At 44.1% G+C, this 26,145-nt stretch overlaps 3 protein-coding genes and 1 long non-coding RNA gene across 9 annotated transcripts; 3 read left to right on the top strand and 1 right to left on the bottom strand.

Moving 5' to 3' along the window:
* Window positions 1-1,655: 1,655 nt before the first annotated feature.
* Window positions 1,656-5,133, bottom strand: LOC115201958 (uncharacterized). Of its 2 annotated transcripts, XR_003879859.1 has the most exons (4): window positions 5,050-5,133; window positions 3,813-3,935; window positions 3,184-3,295; window positions 1,656-2,093 (listed from the first exon to the last, which is right to left on the bottom strand). It is a non-coding gene; the product is annotated as an uncharacterized LOC115201958 (long non-coding RNA). The 2 variants fall into 2 exon arrangements; XR_003879860.1 differs by lacking the exon at window positions 3,813-3,935 and having other exon boundaries at window positions 5,050-5,121.
* On the top strand, window positions 5,107-25,943 carry LOC115201836 (uncharacterized). The gene is made up of 7 exons (XM_029765693.1): window positions 5,107-5,407; window positions 5,772-5,902; window positions 6,121-6,312; window positions 8,107-8,259; window positions 19,476-19,587; window positions 19,810-19,931; window positions 24,461-25,943. The coding sequence occupies exons 1-7, from the start codon at window positions 5,125-5,127 to the stop codon at window positions 25,388-25,390; spliced, it is 1,923 nt and encodes a 640-aa protein (XP_029621553.1). The 5' UTR covers window positions 5,107-5,124; the 3' UTR covers window positions 25,391-25,943.
* LOC115201922 (zinc finger protein 41 homolog) lies at window positions 8,684-10,255 on the top strand. The gene is made up of 2 exons (XM_029765811.1): window positions 8,684-8,714; window positions 8,859-10,255. Exons 1-2 carry the CDS (start codon window positions 8,702-8,704, stop codon window positions 9,824-9,826), a joined length of 981 nt encoding a protein of 326 aa, XP_029621671.1. The 5' UTR covers window positions 8,684-8,701; the 3' UTR covers window positions 9,827-10,255.
* LOC115201928 (zinc finger protein 74-like) lies at window positions 10,721-18,971 on the top strand. 5 transcript variants are annotated; one of them, XM_029765821.1, is made up of 4 exons: window positions 10,721-12,841; window positions 13,175-13,305; window positions 13,497-13,625; window positions 18,934-18,971. In XM_029765821.1, exons 1-4 carry the CDS (start codon window positions 12,577-12,579, stop codon window positions 18,961-18,963), a joined length of 555 nt encoding a protein of 184 aa, XP_029621681.1. In that variant the 5' UTR covers window positions 10,721-12,576; the 3' UTR covers window positions 18,964-18,971. The 5 variants fall into 5 exon arrangements, with proteins under 5 accessions (XP_029621681.1, XP_029621679.1, XP_029621678.1 ...); XM_029765819.1 differs by lacking the exon at window positions 18,934-18,971 and adding an exon at window positions 14,362-15,931 and having other exon boundaries at window positions 13,500-13,625; XM_029765818.1 differs by lacking the exon at window positions 18,934-18,971 and adding an exon at window positions 14,362-15,931.
* Window positions 25,944-26,145: the final 202 nt, after the last annotated feature.

Here is a 26,145-nt window from a genome sequence, read left to right as displayed (position 1 = left end):
AATGTTCAGAAAGTTAAGCTTACGTTGCAAAAATCTTGTATCTGTTCTGTTATACTCACAGACATTATTTTAACAGTTTTGGAAACTTTAGAGTGTTTTCTATCCAAATCTACCAATTATATGCATATCCTAGCTTCTGGGCCTGAGTAGCAGGCAGTTTACTTTGGGCACTCTTTTCATCCGGCGGTGAAAATAGTGCCCCCTACCCTAGTGAGGTTAATGGTTGTGATGTGAGAAAACTGAGGATGGATCAACAACATTGTAGTTACTCCACAATACTAACCTAATTGACAGAGTTTTGGAAGCCTAAACATTCCAAAACATACATCCTGTTTGCAAAAAAATTGACAAAGCAATTCACTTTTTGTCTTGAAAATGAAGTGTTATGTTTGGGGCAAATCCAATAAAACACATTACTGAGTACCACTCTCTATATTTTCAAGCATAATGCTGGCTACATCATGTTATGGGTATGCTTGTAATTGTTAAGGACTGGGGAGTTTTTCAGGATAAAAAAAAGAAACGGAATGGAGCAAAGCACAAGTAATATCCTAGAGGAAAACCTGTTTCAGTCTACTTTCCACCAGACACTGAAAGATAAATTCACCTTTCAGCAGGACAATAACCTAAAACACAAGGCCAAATCTACACTGGAGTTGCTTACCAAGAAGAAAATGAATGTTCCTGAGTGGCCGAGTTACAGTTTTAACTTAAATCTGCTTAAATCTATGGCAAGACCTGAAAATGGTTGTCTAGCAATGATCAACAATCAATTTGACAGAGCTTGAAGAATTATTTTAAAGAATAATTGGCAAATGTTGCACAATCCAGGTGTGGAAAGCTCTTAGAGACTTACCCAGAAAAACTCATAGCTGTTATCGCTGCCAAAAGTGATTCTAACATGTATTGACTCAGGGGGTTGAATACTTATATAACGTAGAAACAGTATATTAGTGTTTTCTAATCATTTACTTTTTTTTACTGATGTTTGACAGTATTTATAGTAGATCATTGACAAAAAATTACAAATCCATTTTAATCCCACTTTGAAACACAACAATGTGGAAAAATTCAAGGTGTGTGAATACTTTCTGAAGGCACTGTAGTACTATTTAGTTAGTTTGTCGTTAATTCTGTTGGTTTAGGATGTAGTAGGGAACTGAGGAAAGAATGAGTATGATGAGGCAGAGTAGATGAAATAGTGATGGTTGGTGTGAAGGTGTCTGTAAAAATGCTTCACTGATGAAAAGTGACAACCTGTCATGTTGTTTGATGTTGGTGTTTTATGAGGAAATGATAGTGTCTTAATTCATGTTTACTTGACATAAAGTAGTGAAGGTGTGTAATGTTGAATCTTTTCAAAAACTATTCTAAAATGTTTTTGATCAAAGTGAGATTTACCTAAAAGGTCAAGTGTTACCATACTGAGAAAAGTTACTACTTATGTATTGTTTTGTACAATAAAAGTACTGTACACCAGGTTACGTGAATGTATGACCATTTTGTTCAAATTAAATACAAAATTGTCTGTTCTGACTGACTTGATTATTTTTGTATCATTGCAGGTACTGAATTTCCCTTATCTCAGTCGAACCAAAACATTCTTAATTCCTGAATCAACACATATGGATATGTTTTTATAATAAACACCAATGATTCCATATTGTTAGGAACTTTAATCACATTGTTAGAGATGGGCTTGACTGGTTAACATTTTATAATATGTCATGTTCAGCAAAGACTTAGAAACCTTTATATGCTCTTCTGTACAATTTGTTTTTAGGGCAGTGACAGGATCTCTGAAGCGGCTGGTGACAAACCATGGCCCCGGATCAGGATCATGGATCAGGAGTCGTCGCTGTTCCTTCCCGACTCGGAACCAGGACCAAACTACGAGATACAGAGACTCTCCACCACCACCACACAGAACACAACCAGTGGACACGTAGACTGAACATCTTCAGTCTTGGTCGTCATCAGAGGGACAGAGACTCCAGTCAGGGATCCAGTCTGCAGCACAGACCCTTCTCTTTACAGTCTCAGTGCAGGGATGAAGCAGGGCCTGGGGCTGATAGAGATAGACCCTCCTGTTCCTGTGATACAAACACCACAGTATCCATGATTAACAGAGCATGTCATCCTGGGAACCAGTGGCGAACCTTGAAGGCCTTCTAAGCCTTCAGAGAGGATATATAGATTGATTTGAATGGTTTTGTGAATAGGCTGCTTATTCTTTGACACTATTTGATGCTGTCTATCTGCCGTGTCTATGTGTTTGACCAAAACTGCGCTCTCTTTTAGCCATGGAGTGCGCATGTATTACGGTCGCTGTCCTTTCAGCACCGCCAGCCTCACCTTTGATGTGTCACTGTTGTTGTCACTTTTGGTGATGGTGTGATAGGGGTGTTAGGCTACAGTAGGTTGTGTAAACAGTGGTTTTTGTTTTGCTGGTTGCATTATTTTATGCTGTGTGTTACATTTGTGTCTGTGCTGGTTCTGTCTCTGTGTAAGCCCGAAGCGCGGCCAGGGCTGTTTGATTCATTCATAATGTCACCAAAATGCATTGCTCCTCCTTCGCTATAAATGGAATGGTCCGGCTACAGAAGATACAATGTAGGCTTATGGAAGGTTTTTGGTCCCTCTGAAGGCTTAGGTCCTACAGTAACAGTTCGCTAGAAATAGTCCCTCCTGTTCCTATGATACGAACATACAAACACCACAGTATCCATGATGAACAGAGCAGGTCACCCTGGGCTTCAGCCTTCACAGAGAGTGGTGGGGAACCCCCTTGGTGGGAGTCTAACAGGAAGTCTGTCTTCTCCTTCAGGGTCTTGTCTAATGCCTGGTGACTGGGTTCATAGAAAGCCTGGGGCAGCCGTACGACTGCCCCACGTGTGGAAAGCACTTTTCTAAGGCGAACTATGTGACGAAGCACCACACCATTCACATCAAGGAGAGGCCCTTCAAGTGTAAGCTGTGTTACAATAGCTTCTCTTTCCTGAGTTACCTTATCAGACATATGAGTGTCCACAACAGGGAGAAATTGTGGCTTGAGATGTATGCAGGGGAACGATTCTTTAGCTGATTATTTTATTATCATCCTGTGAAGTGTCCTGGGGTAAGAGTTTTTTTTATGTATTACTAAGTCCCTCAGTTGAGCATCTAGGTATGCGGTATGCTCACATTCTCACATGATACAGACTTGTATTTTGGTTCCTGGAACTGGAAGACTTCTCAGCAGAGGAGTTGCATCGAGTATTGTCACGAGCCGTACCACCCTCTCAGGCCCCAGAGCCTAAGAAGGGAGATATAGAGCTTTGAAGGACAGAAGAATTGGGAGTATTGTAAATGTATTATTTTTAGTTGTGTGGATTAAGTTTGTCTACACCACATATGAATTTACTATTTACATTGTTTTTTCAACCCCGTCCAGTTGGTGGCGGCAATACACCTTTTTGGGATGTAATCCGCCATAAAACCCACAGAAGAAGAACAAATTAAGATGGATGATGAGGAGGAAACCTGACTGACGACTGTGGCAAGTTTTGGGAGCATGGAGAGGCCAGAGATAAATTGGGATAAGGAACAGAAGGTGGGTATTGGACAAAGGCCATCAGTGTGTCTGCTGCAAGCAGTACAGCAGATCATGAGCGTGGTAAACGGAAAGACTTGGTCATGGATAGCAAAGAAGAAGTAGAAGAGCGAAGTGCAATGGGAAGATGTGTGTGGAGGAAGAATGGTTCCAAGTACAAACCGTATTCTGCTGTCTGATGGCTCAGGAATTTTATCTGACGAGAGTGAGGATGAATTACCTCTGGTGGCAGGTGTGGTGAAGACCTCCAAGTCCAAGCAAAGGATGATTTGGGTGCAGTGGGAGTGACATTTTTGGAGAAAGTGGATCCCTGCCTTTTGGCTGATTCATATGTAGTCTCAGGCTGGGTAGAAAATAAATTGGTGTTGGTAGCTCGAAATGGACTTGTGATGATTTTCTGTGTTTCTTCTGTCTGTGTTTCTTTGCGTTATGTGCCTAGGGAAAAGACCTGTGACTTGCCTTTGAAAGGAGTGATTACTGGGTTGCTGTTAAGTGTTGAGGTTGAGCAACTAAAATGGAATATTCCCTGTCTGTGACGCTCGCCGTTTCGGTGCGAAGCAGACCCGGTGGCGAGCGTCGTGAAACTGATTAGAAACTGTCTGTCCTTTTGAGTTTTGAAGCAGTCTTTTCCTGATTAGTCAGGTTGGGATATGTCAGTTATCCCGTGAGAGCTTTTGTGCCAAACCCACTAAGGTGTTTCAGAAGCCAAGCTTATGGTCATGTTGTAGGAGGGAGATTCCAAAATGTGAAAAGTGTGCAGGAGGGCATGGGACAAAGGAATGTGTAGTATAGGTGGAAAAAAACATTGTGTAAATTGTGGGGGTGCCCATGTTGCTGGGGATCAGAAGTGCCCGGTGCAAGAGTCAGATTGAGGTTGCCAGGGAGAGTAGAGGATAATGGGTCAAGGGCCTTGGCCAATAGAGTGATACGAATGTATGCTTCAGTAAGATTGGCTTCTTAGCATTCATTGCCATGGTTATTAACTGTACTGCAGAAATGGAATGTAAATCACAGAAAAGATATGTTGTGGTGGCAGCTGCTACGATAAGTACTTGGATGTACCAGGTTTTACTGGAGAGGAGTTACAAGGTATGCTGAACGAAAGAGTTCCATCAACCCAAACAGTTAAAGTAGTGGAATTGGGTGGTGATTGTTATGTGTTATGAAATAGTATTATATAGGTGTTGGGTTAGTTGGTGGTGTTTTTTTCTCCTCCCTTTTTGCCCCTTTTTTATTTTTTTTATCACAAAATGTAACGTCACCGATCACACAGTAGGTGGCGGCATGCACAAACAATGTGCGTACACCATGATACCAAAGAAGAAGTAGAAAACGGAAGTGAACAGTAATTTTGCATGTTTTCCATGTTAGCGTTTTTATTGTTGTAATTTAGACGTTTATTAACACCATGGAACTCAAAATATGACTCATTTAACTGTACAGCATTACATACTTACCACAGGTGGTCTTTAATTCACGTTGGAGAAAGAACTTGGTTGATAGAGCTACGTAACGCTAGTTAGTTGCTAACAATGGCTAACTGTATGGTTTTCCACACTCAAATAGCCTCCATCATGGAGGTGCTAGCGAATGCAGCCGTGGCAGAGATCTGTAAACTCGTAGACAACGACTATGCAGTGTTTCGTTTGGAAATTTCCCAAAGCCAGAAAGAAAACAGGGGATTGCGGAGGAAACTACAACTAATGGACTTGAAGGTGGCACGGGAGCGCGCAGAGAGGACAATACGAGAGCGCGTCCCCGCCAGTCGTCCCAGTAGTGTCAAGGTCGTCGACCGATACAGAGGAATGGCAAGAGGTACATTTCCCAGAAGGCGGAGGCTGGGCGACCTGTCGCGGTTCATTTAATAGCTCAGTGCCTGTCGCTCCGTTACCTTCTGCACGTGTTCAGATGTGTTAACCAGAATTAGGTCTTGGTCCATTTTTGGATAGCAAGCACTTGTGCAAAGACACTATCATATTCTAACCAGATTCTTTATTTACTGAATTTCCTATTATCTACTCAATGAAAACAATGTGAATACATTGCATTGATCAATAAATGGTATATCAGGAATTTAAGAAGTGTTACCTTACATCTTGCCGTCAATAGTGTACAATATAGTGTTGAGCATTGACAGTAACTAACTTAAGCACCACTTTTCCCCCAATCACTCTCTCAGGTGAAGGACATTTCACTGGAGGCCACAGGAGCTTTGTGAAGCCAGCGGGACACAATACATGGAGAGATGACCAACCAATCACTGTTGATGAGGGGAGTGGAACCTCAAGCCAGCATGTTATTGTGATAGAGGTTAGTGTCATAGTGTAACATTCAAAATGAAAGTACATAGAATGTGGCTCACTTATTTCAGAAAGGCTCCCCTTAGCCATTAATATGCTTACATGGTCATCCTTAATTATCTGCCATATGGGAGCTCGTGAGACTTCCCTACGACATTGTTATTATATTCCCTGATTGTTATCCAATTAAAATAATGTACCGATAATAACCTAGTGTCTTCTTGTCAGTCTGCAGATGCAGAGGCGGCAGGTCCTGGAGGATCGTCTCTGGTCAAGCAGGAGAGGACTGAAGGAGACGACCCACAACACAGCAGAGACATCCAGACTGGAGCAGCGGCTGGAGTGGCACCCCCTGTAGCCACAGCAGACCTCGCCAACACCACGGCGCCCCAGCACAGGACCCGATGCAGCATCACGGAGGTCAGTGGAACGCTGAACGCCGTCCTCAAGTCAGAGACTTTAACTGTAACACAAAGGCTCTTACACACAGGATCTGACCACAGGTCAGACCCAGAGAGACTGGGCTGTCCTCCTGCTCCCGGCTCAGAGTATTTTCTTTATGGTAGCCCGAGGACGGTTCATTCCCATCGGGACTCAGGTGACGTGTCAGAGACTGTCAATTATCCGTCTTGTTCTTACACTACAGAGATGGAACCTGTCAACATATCCTTGGGTTTAGAGACACAGACTGATCTGTCTAGAGGGGACTGGAACCAGTACAGTAGTAGTCTATACGCTGAAGGGTGCCTAGATAAGAAAGAGGAGGTTATTGTCATAGATGAGGTGACTGTGAAGGTTGAGGGCGATGCTCCTTTGATATGGAATAAGACTCACTTAGGAGAAGGACACTCACAAGGCAGAGATTTCTTAGATTACAGGGAAAGCTTAGAGACTAATCCAGATGTCATGACCCACTCCCCTTTACACACACTCAGGGATCACGAACCAGTGAACACGTCGATTGGGTCTTCCGATCAGGTATTGAACTCAAACGACCAAAGGGCAAAGGCTCAGGGAGGGGGACCAAAATCAGGCGGTAGTAAAGTGAAACGGTTCCTCTGCATGTTCTGTAACAAAGGCTTCAGCTGCATCCAGAAGGTGGAGATCCACCAGAGGGTCCACACAGGGGAGAAACCATTCAGCTGCTCCCAGTGTCACATGCGATTCGCTGAGGCTGGCAACCTGAAGAGGCACCAGAGGGTCCACACAGGGGAGAAACCCTACAGCTGCCCACAGTGTCACATGCGTTTCGCCCAGTCTGGCAACCTGAAGATGCACATGAAGGTCCACACGGGAGAGAGGCCGTTTACCTGTGTGCACTGCAGGAAGAGGTTCTCAGAAAGGAGCTACCTCAGGATACACCAGCAGAAAAACCATTCCACTCTATAACATAGGAAGTAAACATTCCACTCGATAGCTTCTGATGTTTAGACAAACCCTTCATTAAAGACAAAGATTCATTTTCATTGTTGTCAGTAGAAAAGATCCACAGATGAATTTGGAATAATGAGAGTAACAGATTTCATTGTTGAATATTCCTGGGTAAACATTTTCCATCCAGACGTGTGATTTATAAGGCATATATAAGCCTAAAGTCTGTTGCCTATTGTTTGTCCTGTGTAGGCTATATGATGTTCACAAATGCCCATTTTATTACTTCCATGAAACTACTTAATTTTTCTCCCCGAAGACAGTTTTCCTGAGAATATTATTGCAGTTTATCAAGTTAATGCTGATTTTTAGTTGAGACATGTATGTGTGGTTTTCATATAGAGTATTTAAAACTTTTTTATGTTTAATAAACACCAACATTTTACTTTTCATTCTAAGTCTTTCATTGAAACTCTTCTTTAGTATACATCCATCTGATTTCACCCTATTCTGCATACACCTTACAGCACGTTCTAACCATTATACACTTACTAAATATACCTACACAAACCCACACACTAACAAACACCTACTGTACACGTAAAACTAGTTTAGTCAGGTTTGTCTGATGATTTGATTTATCATAGCTGACACGTCTTTACCCACAACATATTTATGTCCACCATGATGGGTTTAACAACAATTAAGTCATTATGTAACTACAGTATAGGACTCAAACATAGTGGGGATGGTTAAACACTCCATGTTGAAAGTGTGTTTATCTGTGTGTACGTACCTGAGGGAGTGAATGTCTGTGTAATCTGTAACAACTCTCTTTTCCAGGAGGAGGAGGGTCTGGAGGTGCTGCTGATGAAGGAGGAGGGTCTGGGGAACCCTGAGGGGACCATGTTCATGGAGGACAACCAGACTACACCTCCTCCTGAACCCACAGAGGAACCAGCTGAGCAGCACAGGATCACACACAGTCTCACTGAGGTGAGCTCACTGTGAACTACTGTCTGTATGGTATTAGGTCAGGGTCTGTATCCACAAAGTCTCTCCAAAGTAGGAGTGCTGATCTAAGATCTGTTTACCATTTTATATAATAATGAGACCATGTAGACAGGTGGGGACCTGATCCTCTATCAGCACTTCTACTCTTTGTGGATACGGGCCCAGGTCTTGATGAATTTTGTCTTAAGTGTGGGACCATGCCTTTCAATTATCACACCATTAAATAGTGTATAGTACTCATAGCAATATCTCATTGCCCAATCAGAAGATTCTCCATAGAAGGGTGCTCATATCAGATCCAACATCCTCTCACTCTGTATATCAGTCAGTAGACATGGAGGATGGGAAGCCTGATCTGCTGCTAGTCAAAGAGGAGACAATAGAAAATGAACCAGAGAGCATTGATCTGCTGAGTGGACTAAAGATGGGGGAGCAAGGTAAGGGAGCAATACATATAGCCTACAGCAACTTATGTTTACATACAAAAACACATAATGTATCAACTTCACCAGGTAATGGACAAAAACAACTCCATATGTAGAGTTTTCTGCCGTGTTTTAAAGTCTAAAGTCTTCCTGCAGGTTGTTGGCTGGAGGCTAACAGTGGAGACTGGGTGGCCATCTTGGATTCCCAATCCCAGATGGGTGCAGACAAGGGCCAAGGGGACATCATCACTGAGCAGGTCAGGACTAGAGGAGACATAGTGGAGGTCAGTGGATGGGACAGCGTCCTCAACTCTGGGCTGGGGAACAACAATGTTTACCACAACCAGAAACAGACAGTGGAACACAAAACAACAACTGAATTTAGTCTCCAAGACAACAGAATGGCTGAGACCAGGGCGAGGTGTAGATTTGGTCTGCGGGGACGTGGAGGCCAGGTTCGTATGCAGCAGGAGAGAACAGACACAGACTCGGCTAGCGATGCTCCGTCCTGCTCCTATAGTTGTGATTCAGAGAGACTGATGACGCCTCAGGTTAACCCCCTAACAGATGCTGCCTTCAGCCTGGCTTCTATAGGATCTATCAACTGGAACATGGACCCTGCGACAACACAGACACTCCCTGGCCTTCGTCCTCCTCACACTCTCCTAATGTTAAACCAGACATCAGACCAAGCCAGTGCCTCAACACCAAATGGCTACACAAGTCCATTGACAAATGACAGTAGTAGTAACGCTGTCAGTAGCTCCGGTGGCAAAAAGAAGCACTTCCTGTGTTCATTCTGTGGGAAAGCCTTCAGTTTCCCCAAACAGGTGGAGATTCACCAGAGGATACACACAGAGAAGAAACCGTTTGGCTGCCACCTGTGCCAGGCCAGTTTCTCCCACTCGTCCAAGCTGAAGAGGCACCAGAGGGTCCACACAGGGGAGAAACCCTACAACTGCCCCCAGTGTGAGAAGAGGTTCTCCCACAAGCACCAGCTGAAGATGCACCTGAAGATGCACACGGGAGAGAGGCCATTCGCCTGTACACACTGTGGGAAGAGGTTCTCAGAGAGTAGCTACCTCAGGATACACCAGCAGAAAATGCACATGGCCCATGTATAGAGTCTAGTGACATGTAATGTAGTACTAGTTAGTTTGTAGTTAATTCTGTTGGTTTTGGATGTAAAGGGAACTGACAAAAGAATAAGTATGATGAGGCAGAGTAGATGATGGTGTCTGTAAACATGCTTCACTGATGAAGAGTGACCAACTTAGTCCCTTTAGGTTGATGCTGGTGTTTTATAGTGAGGTAAGAATAGTGCCTTGATTCATGTTTACTTTATATAAAATAGTGAAGCTGTTTGAATGTAATGAACCTTTTCCAAAGTATTCTAAAATAATTTATCAAAGCAAGGGTGGCAGATTTACAGAAAAGGTCAAGTGTTAACAAAGTTATTCTACTTGTCACGTATCGTTTTGTGCAATAAAAGTTCTGTACTTCACTATGTGAGTGTATGACCATTTTATTGAAATTAAATATAAAATTGAGTATATGCTGACTGACTTGGTTATTGTTGTTGCAAGGGACTGAGTTTCCCTTATCTCAGTCAAACCAAAACATTATACTTAATTCTTGAATCAACCAACATGGATTTTTTTAAATAATAAACTCCAATGGCTCCATATTGTTAGGTACTTGAATCACAGTGTTAGAGATGGGCTTGACTGGTTAACATTTTTCAAGTCATGTTTCTGTGTGAACAGCAAAGCGTTTCTTATATTAAACCTTTATGCTTTTCTGTACAATCTTTGTTTGCAGTCTGCAGTCCATCAAGGCCTGCTGATATCCAGTGTTGCTGGCTGGAGAGACTGGACCTCTGAGATGGCTGGTCACATATTCTGTCCCGGATCAGGACCATGGATCAGTAGCCATCGCTTTTCCTTCCCGAATCGGAACCAGGACCGAACCATGAGGGACAGAGACTCTACCACAACCAGTGGACAGGTGGGCTGAACAACCTCAGTCCTGGTGGTCATCAGAGAGACAGAGGCTCCAGTCAGGGATCCAGTCTGCAGCCCAGACCCTTGTCTTCACAGTCTCAGTGCAGGGATGGAGCAGGTCACACTGGGCTTCAGCCTTCACCGGGAGAGGTGGGAAAGCCCCTGGTGGGAGTCTAACTGGAAGTCTGTCTTCTCCCTCAGGATCTCGTCTAATTCCTGGTGACTGGGTTCATAGATGGGTCAGGATGGGCTTTCACCACGAGAGGTGCCTAGCCTATAACACAGCACACAATCCCAACAACGGCTAGAGGTCAAGGAGGGAGCTCAAAGACTAACCACCTGAGGGTTGTGGCTCCTGCTTCTACCTCCTCTGGTGTCATTGGGTCACAACGTGGGAGGGCGAGTGTTAGGACGGATGGCGACAAGTCGTACGCTTGCCCTACATGTGGGAACCGGTTCGCCAACGCAAACAATTTGAAGGAGCACCAGACCGTTCATACCAAGGAAAGGCCATTTAAGTGCAAACTGTTACAAGCTTTTCCTTCCTAAGTAGCCTTAGACAGGAATGTCCACAACAGGAAGATATACAAGTTATCTGTTTCTCTCTTTTAAAAGGTTTGTATTCAGGTCACTTTTCCGCCAATCAGGTTTGGTGGCGCTTCCGAGAGCGTTCTGACAGGTTGCCACAGGCACCCATCTAGGCTTCAAGAGAGGCTGCTGGGCGGCCGGCGGCGCTGTTGCGGCGACCGGGGCTTCCACAGGGGAGCTAGGAGCTTCTTGGACCTGCTCGCCACGCTTTCGGCGCAGGTCGGCTGTTTGGGAGCCGATGCACCACAGGAAAGAGGCAGCTGCTTCTTTTCCTCCCCTAACTTCACGAGACGCCACGCTGTCTTTCTCATGGTGCCTCCGAAGAGGCCCTTTTCAGAGATGGTTGCATTGAGCAAAGGGGTCTTGTCTGTCTCCTTGATGGAAGTCATGGAGAGCCAGAGGTGTGTCTGCGTCATGACCAACACAGCCATCACTTGGCCGGCGCAGACTGCCAACACTTGAGTGATGTGGAGAGCAGCGCTGGTGAAACATGCCACCTCTTCAATGCCAGCCTCTGTTGCGGATCATCATTCTCCCAAGTCATCCTATAATAATGTGATCACATATGCTCCAAGCAGGCCCAGTTATTCAAACTTAATGGGCGCTCTGCCTTCTCTCTGATCTGAGCGGGTAATCGTTGCGCACCTAGAACCCATAACGCTTCAATAGCCCAAGGGTGAGGGATTCGACTGGGAGCCCCCCAGTGAGTAGGCCTAAAGAGAGGATGAGTTTTACTAAGGTTGGATTTCTTGCGTTTATGGCCATGGTGTTCAAACTGCACCGATGGAGCAGAAATCACATTAGATACATGTGATAGTCGCAGCAGCAGAGAAATATTTGGGTGTGAGAGATTTTAGTGCTGTAGATCTATAGGGAGTTTTGAGAGAAGGGGTTCGATCCTGCCAGGCCTGGTGTAGGATCGTTCAGGGTCAAAGTAGTGGGATGGGGTGGTGGTTTTGGGGGATAGTGTATAGGTGCAGGGTTGGTCCATTACTATTTAACTTTTTAGTGACCAAAATGTGCAATCCGCATTCCGACCTGTGAAAGGCAGCAATGGGCAACACATCGTCTCGTCTGCCGGAAATTCACACAAAGTAGTAAACGGAAATGAACAGTGACCAAGAACAGTTACAACGTTTGCGTTTGTTTTTATTTAGACGTAAATTAAAACCCTGGAACTCAAAATATCACATACTTCCTCCATGTAGTGTTTAATTCACGTTGGAGACAAGACTTGGTTGATAGATGTTATCTAGGTAATGCTAACTAGCTAACCGCTAAGAATGGCTAACTGTAACGTAATGGTTTTTCACACTCAAATGGCCTCCGTAATGGAGGTGCTAGCGAATGCAGCCGTGGCAGAGATCTGTAAACTCGTAGACGACGACTATGCAGTGTTTCGTTTGGAAATTTCTCAAAGTCAGAAAGAAAACAGGACATTGCGGAGGAAACTACAGCTACTAGAACTGAAGGTGGCACGGGATCGCGCACTTGCCAGTCGTCCCAGTAGTGTCAAGATCCTCGACCGTTACAGAGGAATGGAAAGAGGTACAATTTGCAGTAGGCCCGTTCCCCTCTGCGCATGTGTTAAGCACATATTGTATGGTTAACCAGAGTTGGGTCTTGGATAGGTTTTGGATTGTATGCAATAATTCCCCTGATTACTTAGCAATCTTGCACAAAGACACTATCATATTCTTGACTTACTGCATTTCCTATCACTTACTCATTGAAAACAATCTATCTATGAATAGTTGTGTTACATGTTACCTTATATCCTTGCCAATAGACAGTGTCAAATACTTTACTTTACAGTATAGTGTTGAGCATTGACAACACAGTACCTAACCTAATCACTTATTTTCCCCCAATCACTCTCAGGTGAAGGACATCTCACTGGAGGCCTTAAGAGCTTTGTGAAGCCAGCAGGACACAATACATGGAGAGATGACCAACCAATCACTGTTGATGAGGGGAGTGGAACCTCAACCCAGCATGTTATAGTGATAGAGGTTAGTGTCATAGTGTAACATATAAATTACAATACATTAAATGTGGCTTGTTTATTTCAGAAAGGCTCCCCTCAGCTATTTACTTGCTTACTTGTACATCCTCGTGTATCTGCCATAGTGGAACTTGTGAGACTTCCATACAACATTGTTATCCAATTCAACTCATGTACCGGTAATAACCTGGGGTCAAGCAGGAGAGGTCTGCAGGAGAGGAGGACTCACGGTACTGCAGAGGTATCCAGACTGGAGAGCCCCCTGTAGCCACAGAAGACCCTGTCACCATCCCAGCACTGCCCAGGACTCGACACAGCATCACGGAGGTCAGTGGAACGCTGAACGCCGTCATCAAGACAGAGACTATAACGGGGCTGAGGCAACTGGGCTGTCCTCCTGCTCCCCGCTCAGAGTATTTACTTTACAGTAGTCCGAGCGCGGTTCTGTCCCATCGGGATTTAGGTGACTCGTTACTGACTGTAAATGATCTGTCCTGTTCATATGCTACAGAGACAGAGATGATACCTGGTGACATGCCTGTGGTATTAGATACACAGACTAATCCAATGAGAGGGGACTGGAACCAGTACAGTAGTAGTGTATACTCTGAAGGGTGCCTAGATAAGAAAGGGGAGGGTCTGGTCGTAGATGAGGTGACTGTGAAAGTGGAGGGCCACGCTCCTCTGACATGGAATGCAGTTTAACTTAGGAGGACACTCGCAGGTCAACACCAGTGACTTCTGGGATTACAGGGAAAGCTTAGAGACAAATACAAATGTCGCTTTACACATGCTTAGGGATCGCGACCCAGTGTCCATGACTATGGCACCTTCCGATTCACATGTCCGTGTCCTTTTTGATCAGGTATTGAACTCAAACGACAGGACTAGAGCTCAGGCTCAGGGAGGGGGAGCAACATCAGGCAATAGTAAAGAGAAACGGTTCCTCTGTATGTTCTGTAATAAAGGCTTCAGCAGCCTCCAGAAGGTGGAGATTCACCAGAGGGTCCACACAGGGGAGAAATCCTGCAGTTGTACTCAGTGTCACATGTGCTTTGCCCAGGCTTGCAACCTGAAGAGGCACCAGAGGTTCCACATAGGGGAGAGATTCTACAGCTGGCCCCAGTGTGAGAAGAGGTTCTCCCACCAGCACCAGCTGAAGATGCACCTGAAGGTCCACACGGGAGAGAGGTTGTAACGCCAGAACATAGGGCTGTTACGGGGATCTTGTTACCGCCACACCGGCGGACCGCAGTCAAATTCCACGTGACCGCTGAGTCACGGTATCTAGGCTACTCCAAAACTGCACTCTGTAAATGAAGGGCGCTGATGAGTGTTAATTGCCTACCAAACTTCCTACGGCTGTCAAGTTGCTAATGGCCTGGTACTCAGCGCTCTAGTGTCCCTCGAATCACTCTGACATAAATGCCACAAAAACATTGCATCAAAGACTTTGATTTCATTTGAATAATCTGCAGAGTTCCAATAGCAGAATTTTTTTTTTAAAGTGTTGCATTCTGAAAACGCAGGTTTATTGACCATGACATTAAATTTCAAGTTCCGCGTTTTTATATTTAAATAGACTCGCTGCCCACACACTCTCTCCGCGCTCAGAGTGAGTGGGAGAGGGAGAGAGAAATGCATTGCGATTGCAACATTTGAGGGAAAATAACAATTTTGAAAGCAAATAGGTGTACTGTTGTGACTGTTGAAGAGAGGGGGGTCTCAGCTTTCTGTAGGTAGTACATTTATTTCTCAACTTTCAACATGGACCGCTGGAGCACCTTTTATTAACCAAAGTATCTGGTTGGCTATGGCTTTGAGATATACGTAGCCTATTCAAAGCGGTGCGCAGGAAGTGCACATCTTTCATTTGCAGTGATTGCATATGCCTATAGACATCATTGGGTAAGCTGCAAGTTTTGAGGACATTAAATGAACTAACTACATTAACCCTCTAAAGTCGATTGAGAAGCAGCCCATGCAAAAAAAAAACTGAATATCTCCAGCTTAAACAGACAGATTTTGATGGGGAAATTTTTGATTATGCTAATTACATTTCCGCGGGGGCGCGGATATCGACTCTAGGGGGTTAACTGGTAAGGACAGCTCATGAGGTCTCCTAATTATCTGTTGACTAGGTGGGACTTTTATTACTAAAGAGGCTTTTATTTTTTACCCATTAGAGTAGGAGTAAAATGTCTCTATTCTCAGCACTTATGACCAATTTTCTAGTGTGGACCATGCCTTTGAATGATCAAATTTCCCCCAAGAGTCGATTAGAGGACCTGTCTGTCAATTTAACCTAGAGATGTTTTTTTGCACTGGATGCGTCTCAATCCACCGCATTCGCCTAAGTCGCCCTTCCTCATCTGCAGTGAAAGGTGGCAGAGCTAGAGGGGCCATGAAACATCCCGAAAATCGGTCTTCTCACAAAAACGTCTGTAGCATCCTTTAACCTACAGACTATTATGATCAGTCTATGGGAAGGTGGAGACTCTCACGAATATGATGGTGTCGTTGATGTGCCAACTTCTGTTTGGAGCGTCCGAACCGTTTGGGCAACAAACAAATGTGACCCCACAATTGTCACAGGACCCGTCTGAAGGTAACCGGTACGGGTTTAAAAAAAATAATGAAAGTGTGAAGGTAGTTTTGTGCCTAAGGGGTTAAATATGTGTGTTAAAAAATATGGATTTCCTGAGCTTTCTTATCTTCTTATCTCCCAGATATAGGACAGACACTTCAAAACCTTGTTTCTTATGATTTTTGTTTTTCACTGTCTTTTAACGTTTATGAACATGTTATTCAATGCATTTCTCTGTGCTATAGTCGTAAAGGCCAAATTCAATATATTATTTTCTGATACCTTAAGGGGTCCTAAAATTCAGAATCTAATAGCTAAATTATCCATAGTATGACCATCTTAAAAGAATTCCACATGTCAGCTTAGAACCCTCCCCCAACAACGGCATAGACTTACAGGGGTTAACTGTTACATTAACCAATACACTGCTAATTAGCAGCATATTTTATTAGCGTTCTTGCTAATGCATTTGGAGTAATTTTCCTCAGATGGTGAATTAGCCCAAATCCATATTTCATATGCAAGTGCATCTGTCATTTCAACTGAACATTGTGGTTATACTAATGAAGAATGAAATCAAATAAATTTGATTCAGAATGAATTAATGGTGCGTGTCAAGAGCTCGTCATTTATCCAACACACCTATTATTGCGTTCGTATTTCATCAACACTTCAGTACAAGCATATTAATTAAGGCTATGCTGTTGTTCAGATTAATATAGTAATTGTATGTGATTTATAGTGACATAAGATAAAGAGAACTATGTTTTAACATATCATCCTCTTTAACTGACCCATATTTTCCTGCATTCTAGACTAGGGGAAAGGGGAATACCTAGTCAGTTATACAACTGAATGCCTTCAACTGAAATGTGTCTTCCGCATTTAACCCAACCCCTCTGAATCAGAGAGGTGCGGGGGGCTGCCTTAATTGACATCCACGTCTTTGGCACCCGGGGAACAGTGGGTTAACTGCCTTGCTCAAGGGCAGAATGACAGATTTTTACCTTGTCAGCTCAGGGATTCGATCCAGCAACCTTTCAGTTACTGGCTCAATGCTCTAACCACTAGGCTACCTGCCGCCTGAGTGGACCCATGTATTAAATGTCAGTTTGTTTCGTTAGAATGCAGGTGAAATCTATTTAATCGCATATTTTTGCATCCAGACATAAAACGACTGTTACATATTGTTTGTACTCTGCTATATGATGTTCAGAAATGCCTATTTCATTACTTCCATTCAACTACCCAAGACACTTTTTATGAGAAAAGCATTGTACACTGAATAAAAATATAAACGCAACATGCAGTCAGGTCAAGACCCCGGTGAGGACGACGAGCACGCAGATGAGCTTCCCGGAGACAGTTTGTGCAGAAATTCTTCAGTTGTGCAAACCCAAAGTTTCATTAGCTGTCCGGTTGGCTGGTCTCAGATGATGCCAAAGGTGAAGAAGCCGGAAGTGGAGGTCCTGGGCTGGCGTGGTTACACGTGGTCTGAGGTTATGAGGCCGGTTGGACGTACTGCCAAATTCTATAAAGCGACATTGGAGGCGGCTTATGGTAGAGAAATTAACATTAAATTCTCTGGCAACAGCTCTGGTGGACATGCCTGCAGTCAGCATGCCAATTGCATGCTCCCACAAAACGTGTGGCATTGTGTTGTCTGACAACTGCACATTTTAGAGTAGCCTTTTCTTTTCACCAGCACAAGGTGCACCTATGTGCTATGCAACACCTGTCAGTTGGATGGATTATCTTGGCAAAGGAGAAATGCTCACTAACATTGATGTAATCAAAATTGAGGGAAATAAGCTTTTTGTGTGTATGGACAATTTCTGGGATCCTTTATTTCAGATCATGAATAATGGGACCAACACGTTACATGTTGCTTTTATATTTTTGTACAGTGTAGTTTATCATGCAGATTTTTAGTTGAGACTTACTTTTGGCCATGTAGTGTATGTGGACACCTGCTCGTCGAACATCTCATTCCACAATCATGGGCATTAATATGGAGTTAGTCCCCACTTCGCTGCTATAACAGCTTCCGCTATTCTGGGAAGGCTTTCCACTAGATGTTGGAACATTGCTGCGGGGACTTGCTTCCATTCAGCCACGAGCATTAGTGAGGTCTTGCACTGATGTTGGTGCGATTAGGCCTGGCTTGCAGTCGCCATTCCAATTAATCCCACAGGTGTTCAATGAGGTTGAGGTCAGGGCTCTGTGCAGGCCAGTCAAGTTCTTCCACACCAGTCAAGTTCTTCCACACCGATCTCGACAAACCATTTCTGTATGGACCTCGCTTTGTGCACTGGAGCATTGTCATGCTGAAACAGGAAAAGTCCTTCCCCAAACTGTTGCCACAAAGTTGGAAGCACAGAATGGCTATGCTGTAGCGTTTAGATTTCCCTTCACTGGAACTAAGGTGCCTAGCCTGAACCATGAAAAACAGGCCCAGACCGTTTCCGCTGCTCCAGATTCCAATGGCGGCGAGCTATACATCACTCCAGCCGACGCTTGGCATTGCACATAGTGATCTTAGGCTTGTGCGTGGCTGCTCGGCCATGGAACCCAACCATTGAAGGTCCCCAAGAACACAGTGCCCCCCATCATTCTTTAATGGAAAAAGTTTGGAACCCCCAAGACTCTTCCAAGAGCTAGCCGCCTGGCCAAACTGAGCAATCAGGGGAGAAGGGTCTTGATCAGGGAGGTGACCAAGATCCCAATGGTCACTCTGAGAGAGCTCCAGAGTTCCTCTGTGGAGATGGGAGAACCTTCCAGAAGGACCATCTCTGCAGAACTTCACCAATCAGGCCTTTGTCAGCCCGCTTATATATATATATATATATATATATAGTGTACAAAGATTTTGATGTGTGTGTATTTTTTTACTGACAAATAAAATCAAACAATCATGTCCACCATGATGACTTTAACAACGATTAAGTCATTCTGTAACTACAGTATAGGAATCAAATGTAGTGAGGATGGATAAACACTCTGAGGGAGTGTATGTCTGTGTAATCTGTATCACCTGTCTCTTCCAAGAGGAGGAGGGTCCAGAGGTGCTGCTGGTGAAGGAGGAGGGGTGTGAGGAGGGTCTGGGGAACCCTGAGGGGACCATGGTCATGGAGGACAACCAGACTACACCTCCTCCTGAACCCACAGAGGAACCAGCTGAGCAGCACAGGACCAAACACAGTCTCACTGAGGTGAGCACACTGAACTACTGTGGTATTAGGGGCCGTATCCACAAAGCCTCTCTGAGTAGGAGTGCTGATCTAGGATCAGTTTTGCCTTTTAGATCATAATGAATAAGACTATATAGACAGGTAGTCTGATAGACCTGATACTCGACGTGGATACGGGCCCAGGTCTTGATACATTTTGTGTTAATTTAAAGGCATGATCCCACACTTATCAAACCATTAGTGTCAAGTGTCAATCAAATAACGTGTGCATAGTATCAAATAACATGTTTACATAGTACTCATAGCAATCCCTCATTGCCCAATCAGAAGATGCTCCATAGTAGGGTGCTCATATCAGATTTCTTGATCCAACATCCTCTCACTCTGTATCTCTTACAGTCAGTAGACATGGAGGATGGGAAGCCTGATCTGCTGCTGGTCAAAGAGGAGACAATAGAAGATGAACCAGAGAGCATTGACCTGCTGAGTGGAGTAAAGATGGGGGAACAAGGTAAGGGAGAAATACATATAACCTACATGCAGTAATAGATCTTCATGCAGTAATAGATCTTGGCTGTTTTTCTTCATTCATGAAATTAAATCTTTACAATTTATGTTTACATACAAAAACACACATAATGTCTGAACTTCACCAGGTTATAGACAAACAAAACTCCATATGTAGAGTTTTCTGCCATGTTTGTAAAGTCTATTTTGTAACCTCTTCCTGCAGGTGGTTGGCTAGAGGCTAATAAAGGAGACTGGGCAGCCATCTTGGATTCCCAGATGGATGCAGCCAAGGGCCCAGGGGACATCATCACTGAACAGGCCACAACCAGAGGCGACTTGGTGGAGGTCAGTGGATGGGAAAGTGGGGGTGGGGGGGGGCGTGTCCCATCGCGCTCTAGCGACTCTTGTGGCGGGCTGGGCGCAATGCACGCTGATACGGTCGCCAGGTGTATGGTGTTTCCTCCGACACATTGGTGCGGCTGGCTTCTGGGTTAAGCGGGCATTGTGTCAAGAAGCAGTGCGGCTTGGTGGGGTCGTGTTTTGGAGGATGCACGGCTCTCGACCTTCGCCTCCCCAAAGTCCATACGGGAGTTGCAGCGATGGGACAAGACTGTAACTACCAATAGGATATCACAAAGAAAAAATATATATAAAAAGGTCAAACTGGGCTGGGGAACAACAATGTTAACCACAACCAGAAACAGACAGTCAAACACAAAACAACATCTCCATGACAACAGACTGGCTGAGACCATTTGGTCTACGGGGATGGAAAGAACAGACACAGACTCGGCTAGTGATGATCCTATAGTTGTGATTCACAGAGACTGATGGCGCATCAGGTTAACCCCCTAACAGGTGCTGCCTTTAGCCTGCCTTATATTAGCCTGATGACTCACACCAAATGATTTAGCTTCATTGTCATTCGCTATATACTTTAGTCTGAGACTCCCATCATTGAAGTCGTTTGTGGTGACGAGGGGCATTGTACAAAACAAAGTCATCAGCGATTGTCTCGTCTCTAACCAATCAAAGTATTTTGTATTTGTATTTATGAAGGAAATCGTTGTGGAAATCAGTTGCAGCTCAAGTCGGCTACACAATGCAATGCTCTTTCTATTGGCTGGCTGGCTAGAAAACATAGCTACACACAATAATACCAAATACAATACCAGTATGTAAAGTAGCTAGTTAGCTGTAAAATCACCTAAACAAAGTACAGTAACAATCTCACCATGTTCAACCTGCAGATTGATGTGCCTCAGAGTGGAGTACTGTGCGTCTCCCATAGTCTGTTCTTGACTTGGGGACTGTGAAGAGACCTCTGGTGGCATGTCTTGTGGGGTATGTATGGGTGTCTGAGCTGTGTGCTAGTAGTTTAAACAGACAGCTTGGTGCGTTCAACATGCCAACACTTCTTACAAAAACAAGTAGTGATGAAGTCAATCTCTCCTCTACTTTGAGCCATGAGATATTTACATGCATATTATTAATGTTAGCTCTCCTTGTACATTTAAGGGCCAGCCGTGCTGCCCTGTTGTGAGCCAGTTGTAATTTTCCTATATGTGGCACCTGGAAAGTAGTCCAGGTGTGACAAAACTATGGCCTGTAGGACCTGCCTTGTTGATAGTGCTGTTAAGAAGGCAGAGCAGCGCTTTATTATGGACAGACTTCTCCCCATCTTAGCTACTGTTGTATCAACGTGTTTTTACCATGACAGTTTACAATCCAGGGTTACTCCAAGCAGTTTATTCACCTCAACTTTCCACATTATTTATTACAATATTTAGTTGAAGTTTAGGGTTTAGAGTATCAAAGCCAATGAAGAATTTTCAAACCTCCGCTTTACCCACGTGTGTTCTGGCTCTGGCCCAACCCATCGGTTTCTGGACCAATCAGACGGCCCCGAATGTGTTAGCATTCGGTGAAGGGTCAGGGAGGTACTCATTGCGGAGAAGAAATTATGTCAGTGGATGTGGAATAGTGTTTGGCCGGAGCAAGGAGTCTGAGAAGCCAGGCAAGCCTTCTATCGGATCTATCAACTGGAACATGAACCCTGCGACAAGACAGAAATTACTGTTAAACCACACCTCACACAATGCCAGTGCCTCAACATTAAATAGCTACAAATGACAGTAATTGTAACGCTATCAGCAGATACGGTGGGAATAAGAATGGTGGCAGTGTTTGTTTTGTGGGAAAGCCTTAAGCTTACCTTAACAGGTGGAGATCACCAAAGGAATCACATATGGGTGAAACCACCTGTGCTGGGCCTGTTTTTCCCACTCGTCCAGCCTGAAGAGGCACCAGAGCGTCCACACATGGGAGAAACCCTACAGCTGCCCCCAATGTGAGTAGAGGTTCTCTCACCAGCACCATCTGAAGATGCACCTGAAGGTCCACACGGAATAATGGCTGTTTGCTTGTACTCACTGCTGGAAGAGTTTCTCCGAGAGGATCAAACTCAGGATACACCAGCAGAAAGTGTACACAGCCTTTGTGTAATGTAATACTAGTTTGTGTTTAGTTCATTCTGTTGGTTTTGGATGTAGTAGGGAACTGGGTGAGGTGACCTGAGGAAAGAATGAGTATGATGAGGCAGAGTAGATGATATGGTGATGGTTTGTGTGATGTGTCTGCAAAATGCTTCATTGATGAAAAGTGAAAAACTTCTGTGGTTTGATGCTGGTGTTTGATAATGAGGAAATTATAGTGCCTTAATTCATGTTTACTTGACAGGAAGTAGTGAAGATGTGTAGTGTTGAACCTTTTCCAAAGCGAGGGGACCAGATTTACAGAAATTGTAAAGTGTTACCATAGTCAGAAACGTTATTCTACTTGTCACATATTGTGTTGTACAATAAAAGTACTGTACTTCACGCTATGTGAGTGTATGACCATTTGGTCGATCTTAAATACAAAATTGACTCTGTGCTGACTTAGTTATTTTTGTATCATTGCAGGGACTAAGTTTCCTGTATTTCAGTCAAACCAAAACATTATACTTAGTTCTTGAATGTTTGGTGTGTTGGTATAGGCCACCAAGTGCTAACAGTAAGTATCTAAATAATGTGTGTGAAATGCTTGATAGTGTATGATGTAAATAGAGAGGTCTGCTTTATTGGGGACCTTAATATTGACTGGTTTTCAGTAAGCTGTCTGCTCAAGAGGAAGCTTCTTACTGTAACCTAACATTACTAATACTGTAGAACTTTGTTCTAAAGCTGTATCCGTACCCATTGGATGCAGTGATCACAATATAGTGGCTATATCCAGGAGAGCCAAAGTTCCAAAAGCTGGGCCTCAAATAGTATATAAGAGATCATACAAAAGATTGTGCTGTGACTCTTATGTGGAGGATGTTACAAATATTTGTTGGTCTGATGTGATTAATAAGGAGCATCCAGATGCTGCACTTGATGAATTTATGAATTGCTTCTTCCACTTATTGATAAACATGCACCTGTTAAAAAACTGACTGGTAGATCTGTTTAGGCTCCATGGATTGATGAGAAATTGAAAACTGTTTGGTTGAAAGAGATGGGGCAAAAGGAGTGGCTAATAAGTCTGGCTGCACATGTGACTGGCTGACTTACTGCAAATTGAGAAATTATGTGACAAAAAGAAGAAGAAACTTTATTATGAAGCCTCCTGGCATAGACAACTTAGATGTAAAACTACTGAGGATGGTAGGAGTGGCTATGGAGTCAGCTATCTGTCATATATTTAAGCCTAGAGGAAAGTCTTTGTCCTCAGGCCTGGAGGGAAGCCAAAGTAATTCCGTTACCCAAGAGTGGTAAAGCAGCCTTTACTGGTTCTAACAGCAGACCTATAAGCTTTCTGCCAGCTCTTAGCAAACTGTTGGAAGACATTGTGTTTGACCAAATACAATGCTATTTATCTTTAAACAAATTAAAAACCGACTTTCAGCATGCTTATAGAGGAGGGCATTCAACATGTACTGCACTGACACAAATGACTGATGATTGGTTGAAAGAAATTGATAAAAAGAAGATTGTGGAAGCTGTACTGTTAGATTTCAGTGTAGCCTTTGATATTATTGACCAAAAGCTGTTGTTGAAAAACATATGTTATGGCTTTTCAATCACTGCCATATTGTGGATTCAGAGCTATCTATCTAATAGAAATCAAAGGTTTTTCTTTAATGAAAGCTTCTCTAATGTCAAACATGTAAAGTGTGGTGTACCGCAGGGCAGCTCTCTAGGCCCTCTACTCTTTTCTATTTTTACGAGTGATCTGCCACTGGCATTAAACAAAGCATGCGTGTCCATGTATTCTGATGAATCCCAAATAGTTTGCATAGTCAACTTACACACAGCTCTGACACACACACTTACCACACCAGACATGCCATCAGGGGCTTTTCACAGTCCCCAAATCCAGAACAAATTCAATAAAGTGTATGGTATTATATAGAGCCATTATTGCATGGAACTCCGTTCCATCTCATATTGCTCAAGTGAACAGCAAACCTGGTTTCAAAAAACAGATAAAGCAACACCTCATGGCACAACGCCTCTCCCGTATTTGACCTAGATAGTTTGTGTTTCTGTATTGATATGTAGGCTTATGTGCCTTTTGTAAAAATAAGTAATTTTTACATGTTTTGTGTGGACCCCAGGAAGAGTAGCTGCTGCTTTTGCAACAGCTAATGGGGATCATAATTAAATACCAAATAATCAACACACAATAAAATAATAAACTCCAATGACTCCATATTGTTAGGTACTTGAATCACAGTGTTAGAGATGGGCTTGACTGTGGTTAACATTTTTATATGTCATGTTTCTGTGTGTACAGCAAAGAGTTTATATAAATCTTTGTATGCTCTTCTGTTCAATTTGTGTTTACAGTCTGCAGTCCATGAGGACCTGCTGATTTCTGGTGTTGCTGGCGGGAGAGACTGGATCTCTGAGGTGGCTGGTCACAAACCCTGGCCCCGGATCAGGACACTGGATCAGGAGCCGTCACGGTTCCTTCTTGAGTCGGAACCAGGACCCAACCACGAAGGACAGAGACTCCACCATCACACAGAACACAACCAGTGGACAGGTGGACTGAACAACCTCAGTCCTGGTGGTCATCAGATAGACAGAGGCTCCAGTCAGGGATCCAGTCTGCAGCCCAGACCCTTCTCTTCACAGTCTCAGTGCAGGGATGGAGCAGGGCCTGGGGCTGATGGAGATAGACCCTCCTGTTCCTATGATACAAACACCACTGTATCCATGATGAACAGAGCAGGTTACCCTGGGCTTCAGCCTTCACAGAGAGCAGTGGGAGATGCCCCTGGTGGTAGTCTATCAGCAAGTCTGTCTTCTCCTTCAGGGTCTCATCTAATGCTTGGTGACTGGGTTCATAGAAGGCCTGGACCTGGGTCTAGCCTTCCTGGTAATGGTTACCCCACAAATACAGACAGGGTCAGGATGGGCGTTCATCACAAGAGGTACCTTGCCTATAACACGGCAAACAATCTCAACAACACCCAAACAATGGCTAGAGGTCAAGGAGGGAGCTCAAAGACTAACCACCTGAGGGCGGTAGCTCCTATCTCCTCTGGTGTCATTGGGTCACAACGTGAGAGGCCGAGCATTAGTACCGACGCCGACAAGCCCTACTCCTGCCCCACGTGTGGGAAGTGCTTCGCTAGGGCAAACTATTTGAAGGAGCACCAGACCGTTCACACCAAGGAGAAGCCCTTCAAGTGCAAACTATGTTACAAGAGCTTCTCCTTCCTGACTAACCTTACCAGACATAAGAGTGTCCACAACGGGAAAAATTTGTAGCAGTGTGGTTTGAGGTGTACACAGGGGATGTCTGGGAATTATTCTTCAGCTGACATATTATAGTTATCATGTGAAGTGTCTTGGGATAAGAAGGTAGTTAACCACATACCCCTCATGAACCCTTTATTAACATGTCATATGTTCTGAAGCAACGTGTTGAAGTTGCCTGAAGGAAACGTGAAGTCAACTGTGAAAGACTGGCAGGAAGTGTTAGTTACATACATGAGAGAACCAATGGCCAGCCTCGGGAGGAGATCGTTTATGTCACTTGCTCTCGGAGCTGGAACTGCTGTGGGGGCTGCGGGGTCTCTTCCTCTGCCGAGGGGGAGACAAGAGGGCCAGCTGAGGGGGACCTATTGGACTGGGGCTCACCCCTGCCCCTCCGTGTTCCGCGTGTCTTTTTTCAGGGGAAGGCCCGGCCTCTTGGGGGGGTCTGGCCATTTTGGGGTTCTTCTTAGAACATATGACATATCCAGGCTGTTTCACATCCGGCCGTGATTGGGAGTCCTATAGGGCGGCGCACAATTGGCCCAGCGTTGTCCGGGTTTTACCGGGGTAGGCCGTCATTGTAAATAAGAATTTGTTCTTAACTGACTTGCCTAGTTCAATAAATTATAATAATAAAAAAAATATATGAAACGTGCTTGTGTAAATACCTGTTTTTAGTGACTGTAAACCTAGGCTAGAACAAGGACAGTTACATATGCTAACACACTGTTCGATCAAAACAAATCTGCTCTCAGCTTCAAAGATGC

This window comes from Salmo trutta, chromosome 11 (genome assembly GCF_901001165.1).
Source record: "Salmo trutta chromosome 11, fSalTru1.1, whole genome shotgun sequence".
In the NCBI taxonomy this organism is placed as follows: domain Eukaryota; kingdom Metazoa; phylum Chordata; class Actinopteri; order Salmoniformes; family Salmonidae; genus Salmo; species Salmo trutta.
This window is presented reverse-complemented; position numbering and strand designations above follow the sequence as displayed.